Here is a 6,627-nt window from a genome sequence, read left to right as displayed (position 1 = left end):
AAATTGAAAAAAAAATCAAAGAAAATTTGCCACATTAAAATACATTCATTGTAAAGTTGTCTTTCAATTTTAACAAAGCTCCTTTATTCATCCTTTAATCACTCTACTCTCTTCATCTTCATCACTTTCATTGCTGGATTTAGGTTTTATAAGACATATATTTGGACCTGTATGATGAAAGCATTCTTATCATTTCTTCCATAGCACTTAGAGCTAAAAGGAACCTTAGAAATCACCTACTATATCCCCTTCTTTTAACAGATCTTGGTTTTAGGGAACAGGAGTGTGGTACAACATGTGTAGACTATAGCATATATCATCAGACTCAGTTACTTTGTTGGACAGACATCCTTGACTATTTCTCTTTATTAAAAAGTAAAGTTCAACGTGTGTGTGCACTTACTTTTATATTGGAGAAAGTAATCTTAGGGAATGACCATCATAAAAAAAAAACCTCAAAAGGCATTCAATTTTTAAATGGGAAAAAATAACCCACACACATTAATATTCAGCCAACAGTACTGTTTACACCATAAATTCCTGCATTGATTAAAAATATTTTTGAAAAAAGCTGCTCAACGCTTTTTTTTTTTTTTTGCAAAATTCTGGTTTGCTTAAAAGCAGTGAATCTTCCAGAGGCACACATGCACGCAAACATGCTAATGTTTTTGCCAGAAATACTTAATAATGGTCAGCAAGTAGAACATGGGATTGATGAGACATGTAAACAAAGATATGCTGTACTACTAAGTGGTGTGGTGAAGGCCAAAGAGACTATGAGCTTCAAGGCTAACATTAGTATGTGCACAGGTATTAGTGCATTTGACCCCCTTTTACCTTTAATCTTGATTTGTGATCCTTCTTCTACTGGAGCTAAGTCTTTGATCTCACATAGATTTCCAGATGCCAGGGAAGTTCCACTCTGTTTGTGTCACACGCTCTGGCTAAATTTGAAAGAGATTATACTCAGTGTAAGAAAAAGACCTTAGGTTTAGTGGCTGGAATAATGAAACTGCCCAAATAAATACTTGGCAGAGAAATTACCTTGACAACCACCCTTAAACCCTCATTTGAAATCTTAAAACCCAAGACTTCATAGCATCTGGAATAGCTGCCAAAAAGCTGTGATAGACTTTAATATTGTCACTACTAATATAAATATTCTCTGCAATACTGAAACGCAGATTGCCCTTCCCAGACCCCCCCTGGACAAATATCTGTGTCACAGAGCCTAATCCAAAAAAAGTTACCATTTGTGTTCTTCAAAAAAATTACACATGTAAAGACTTGAGACTTCAACTTAGCAAACATTAAAATGCCAGATTTAGATTAAATACACTAAAAGGCAGTCTATGATAGTGGATAAAGGTGGTCTGTGGAAACAGGAGTAAAGAGGCTCATCCTGGAATCTGAGAATAGGGATTCAAATTCCACCATTGAGATTTTGATTCGTAAATCAATTACCCTCAGCAAACCTCAGCTTCCTCATCTATACAGTCAGGAAGCTGGGTTAGGTGGCTTCTGGGTTCCCTTCCACCTCTAGATCCTACCTTCCCATTAACTGGGTTCAAAGCCAGACTCTGATATTTAGATGCTGTGAGGTTGTAAACAAAGTCACAACCAATCATTCAAAGATTAAGTTCTTAAATATGTGACGGCAGTGGTGAAACGTGAGGAATCCAAAGGTAAAAGACAAAATATAAACCAATGCCTGCCCTCAGGGACCTTCCATTTTAATGGTGACACCACGGAGTAAATGACTAAAGGCCCCCAGACTTACCCAGGACTGTTTGGAAGGCGGCCGAGCAGGGGAAAGCCAGGCAAAGGCCACGCGATTAAGTTGGGATCTGAAAGGCGACAAGCAGAGTGACCGACATCTCGGAGCCTGGGTTCCCTCTCCTGTTTCACAGGGGGTGTGAGAAGGGTCGACCCGAAAGCCACCCCGCCCCCCGTAGGGATGGGCGTTTTTACAAAACTTGGTTAGAATCAAGCTCAAGGTATGAAAAGGAAAGGAATTAAAACTCGACAGCCACTCCCGTCCAGAGCCCCTCCGCCCTTCACACCAGGTCACGGAATCTGATGCAAGGCAGGCTGGGAAGCCTGAGTGAGGTTACTTGACTTTGCTTCTCTTGACTTGGCTCTTTTCTTTACGGCCGCTTTCCTTTACGGCGAGTTTTGCGGCGGCCGCCCCAGACAAGGGTCTAGGCGGAAGGGGGCGGGAAGGGCTCTGCCTCCCATGCTGGGAGTCGGCTGCACTGGCAATGACAGTTGCTCTTTGAATGCTCAACTGACTAAGGAAACGGGTCCGTGCTGGGGCCGCGAGCCTTCGCAGCCCCCAGGACCCAGCCTCCCTCTAAAGGCAGGCCAGGGAGGCTCGGCTATGCAGCTCACAGTGTACTGCGTGCGGAGGGACTCCACGGAGGTGACCTTCTCCATCCAGGTCGACCGGGACTTTGAGCTCTACAACTTCCGGGTGCTCTGTGAGCTGGAGTCTGGTATCCCTGCGGAGGAGGCACACATTGTCTTTGCAGAGAACTATCTCGAAGACAACCACAGATCTTTGGCGTCCTATGGCCTGAAAGATGGTGATGTAGTGATTTTAAGGCAGACACAAAATGAAGAGCCTGGCTCTCCTGATGATTTCACAGGGATAGACTTTAGCAGCATAGCTGTGCCAGGCACATCGGTCTCCCAGCGCCTGCAGCCTACGCGGTCATCAGATAGTTTTGTAGGAATGGCTTCAGCCCCACAGGTCTCAGACAACCCTGCAGTACTCCGAGACATGCTACTTTCCAATCCCCATGAATTGTCTCTGCTCAAGCAGCGCAACCCATCCCTGGCAGAAGCCCTGCTCAGTGGGGATCTTGAGGAGTTTGCTAGGGTTTTGATAGAACAACAAGAAGACCAAGCCCTAAGGGATGAAGAAAGGTTTCACCTCTTTGTAGCTGACCCCTTTGATCTTGAAGCACAGGCAAAGATAGAAGAAGCCATCAGGCAACAGAACATTGAGGAAAACATGTCCATAGCAATGGAGGAGGCTCCTGAGAGCTTTGGCCAAGTAGTGATGTTATATATAAACTGCAGAGTGAATGGACATCCTGTGAAAGCCTTTGTTGATACAGGTGCCCAGATGACTATTATGAGCCAGGCTTGTGCAGTGCGGTGTAATATATTGAGACTTGTGGACCAGCGATGGGCAGGGATTGCTAAAGGTGTGGGAACCCAGAAGATTATTGGTAGGGTGCATCTAGCTCAGGTTCAGATTGAAGGAGATTTTCTGGCATGTTCTTTTTCTATAATTGAGGAGCAACCCATGGATATGCTTCTGGGCCTGGATATGCTCAAGCGACATCAGTGTAACATTGACCTCAAGAAGAATGTACTAGTAATTGGTACAACAGGCACACATACTTCCTTTCTTCCAGAGAGAGAACTTCCAGAATGTGCAAGGTTGGTATATGATCCAGGGCAAGATGACCTTCGATTGGAGGAGAAGCTCTACAAAAAGGTTTAGAAATTTAGACTGTCTGAAGCCTTGATGCATTTAGTGTATGTGTGTTGCATTTGGAATGGTCTTTAGAATAAAGAAGAATGATAAAGAAATGACCTCACAGGCAGTGTTATCATTACAAATTTTAGGTAGTTCTAGCAATTCAGCCCATTCTTGAAGACTGTTCTGAGATCAATAAAACTACTAATCTTTATCACTCTGTCTCTCTGTCCCAGCTTCAGCCTGCTCGTACAAGTCAGCCTATAACAGATTGTTGAAGCTAACACTGAAGACTCAGAGCTTCAGCTAAATTCAGATAACATGTGAAAAGAGAGAATATCCCCTTCCTTTACTGGACCTCGGAGAGCCCTGTCAGACCAGACAGCAACCTGTCCACGTTTTGTGCTATCATATTATGTAATTCATTGGGGAAAAGAAAAAGTTGCAGATAATCTAAAATATTTCCTGTCAAAGAAAACACCCATGGCATCAAAGTGTATCTCATTAAAGAATAGAAAGTTAATTTGTTGAGGCTCTCCGGATGTACAATTCACAGATGTATCTAGGTGAAAAGGTGTTGTGTTCAGAGTATCAGGATCTGAGTTACGCAAATGGCCTTCACCAACACGAATGAATGTGCTACCCAAGATCAAATAATAGAATGAGCCAGTTGACCCACAGCATAATAGTAACACAGAACTTGGAGCTTTCTGCTAGAATATGGCAGAGCCTTTCTCCTGTCAAACAAAACAAAATAAAATACAGTAAAAATTTTTTAAAAAGGCATTGTATGTAAAGGGAATGAGCTGCAGATAGGAGCCCTTCCATGTTCAGGAAAAAAATATTCCACTCTCAGCATCTTTTGAGAACTCACCTACAGGAACACCTATGGAAATAAATGTAGGTGAAAAGTGAGGCAATTAATCAGAATGCCAATGTTAAAATTACTGGTGTTGCTGACCTCAGTGTAGATAATCTTTTGAAGGAGGTAGAGACATCAAAGCATAATACCCAACCTGTAATTTTGACTAATTCTATTTTTACTGCTGATTTGCCACTCTCCAGATAGTAATGTTGAAATGTAAGGAATAGGTAAACTACTATGCTCCTCATTAAATATTTAATGATTGACAGTTCTAGGTACTCTCCAGCTCTCTGTACATATATTATCTGCAGAGATACCTTGTTAATGTATAACAACTACATTGGAGGAATTTCATTCCTTTCCATTATTCAGTTGTAAAAAATTAAATCTTACATCTGAAGAAATCATCCATCATTAGGAACTAGCTTAAGACCACATTCTCAATGAGGAGCTTTCTAAGAAGTAGACCTAAAGTCAGCATCATAGGGCATTTGAGTTGATCAGAATTCACAAAACTTTGTTAAGTGATACCTGGACCAACGACAAAAGGAGTTTAAGAGCTGTATCACTGAGTCCTGCAGTGAAAACTATTAACACTGAAGGTTCGTTTGTGAGCCTGACAACTGTTTAAGATGTCCTGAATTGAGAACTATTCTGTCCTGCTAAACTTTGCTGAAATATTGAATTAGCTACTACACTGCAGCTTAGGTGCAGTCTTTTCACCCCAACATGGATCCACTGAAGAAGATATCACAACTAACACTTCTGAGCAAACTGAGGCCTTGGCACCGGTTTTAATGATAGTCCTCAATCAAGATAGTCAAAACCTATTTACAGGAATGCCTAAAATCAGAAAATCCTATATCCTGAAGCTACAATCTTCCTTCACAGACTGGAGAAGCTCTGTTCTTTCACTGTTTTTGTTCCTACAGACAGTGACTGGAATCTTACTCTTTGGTGTGCTTCTGGGACTTTTCACTGAGTTTGTGTATATGTAAACCTTGTTTTTTTCTCATTTTGTTAGCAAAGAGCATCATAGTTCCTAAATAACAGTGGAAAAGATGAACCTGACTTGTCCTCATTCCTTTGACAAATATATGTGAAATATGTGTATACAGGTATATGTGCATATATGAATATATGTATAAAATCTATGTATAAAGAAACCTACAAATAAAATATTGAGATAAAATTTTTAAAAGCTTTTAAAAAATTTTGACCAAAGTAATTATCTCTTCTGGTGAATTTGTCTGTTCTATTTGATTTAAGGTGAGGGGAGGGGGTTGGAGGGAGATACTTGGCCTTGCATGCAAAAAGAGAGCTTTTCTCATTACAATGATGCATCCTGGAATAAAGTAGATAGTTTTAACTTTAAGATGAAGAAAATTATCTTGAAATTATAATTATTGGTAGACTAATTTTGTACACATTAAATGCCTATTATATTCTTGGACTGGTATGTAATAAAACATAGCATAAATGCATACCAGAAGCCTAATATAAAACAGATGAGATGTTTTCTTTTTTTGTTATGCTAAATATTAAGAAGAGGAAAGGGGCAAAATAATAACTAGATGGATTTGATGCTCTCCTATATTTTTCTAAAGATGAAAATTTGGAAATAAGAGCTAATAATGTTAGATATCTCCAACTGATATTTCTATGATAGAATCAAGCTATTTGTTAATTTCTTTTTCAACAAATATTTATTAAATGCCTTCTTTGTACTATGAATGAAAGAAATTAAATAGTTCCTACCTTCAAGGAACTTACATTCTACAAGGGGAAAATGCATATATAAGTACAAATGAAATAAATACAACATTATATATGTATATACATACATGCATATATGTGTGTATGTAATTTTGTTTTCTGGGTGGGAGACACCAGCATCTGAGATTAGGAAAGGTTTTGTGTAGAAAGTGGTGCAATGGTTTCCAGTAGTTTCAGAGAGTATTTCCAATATAAATAGATTTTTCTTTTTTTCCTCTCATAGGTAATCATTAAAAAGTATCAACACTGCTTTTGCTTTGAGGAGACTAATGAAACAAAGTGATTGGTTTCTTAAATTATTTCCTAAAATAAATTATTTTAAAGTGAGTATTGAGAATTTTTAGAGATGTACACTTCTTTTTGACATTCTACATGGTAGCCCACTGTATGGCTGTGGGCTTTCTGTTAATCACAACATCATTTTAGTCACCTATGGTTAATAAAAAAAAAGCTTTGAAGGTAGATTTTATTAATACGTCTCCTCCACTTCCAAAAT

General features: G+C 39.5%; 1 protein-coding gene across 1 annotated transcript; it reads left to right on the top strand.

Moving 5' to 3' along the window:
* Positions 1 to 2,295: 2,295 nt before the first annotated feature.
* LOC118843764 (protein DDI1 homolog 2-like) lies at positions 2,296 to 5,575 on the top strand. Its single transcript, XM_036751531.1, has one exon. The coding sequence runs from the start codon at positions 2,381 to 2,383 to the stop codon at positions 3,512 to 3,514; it is 1,134 nt and encodes a 377-aa protein (XP_036607426.1). The 5' UTR covers positions 2,296 to 2,380; the 3' UTR covers positions 3,515 to 5,575.
* Positions 5,576 to 6,627: the final 1,052 nt, after the last annotated feature.

Source organism: Trichosurus vulpecula, chromosome 1 (assembly GCF_011100635.1).
Source record: "Trichosurus vulpecula isolate mTriVul1 chromosome 1, mTriVul1.pri, whole genome shotgun sequence".
Classification (NCBI taxonomy): Eukaryota; Metazoa; Chordata; class Mammalia; order Diprotodontia; family Phalangeridae; genus Trichosurus; species Trichosurus vulpecula.
The sequence above is the reverse complement of the archived record's forward strand: the minus strand, read 5'-3'. Positions and strand labels throughout refer to the sequence as shown.

What these genes read in the sequence shown, in the direction of transcription:
- LOC118843764 (XM_036751531.1), top strand. Translation starts at nt 2,381, where the DNA reads ATGCAGCTCACAGTGTACTGCGTGCGGAGGGACTCCACGGAGGTGACC.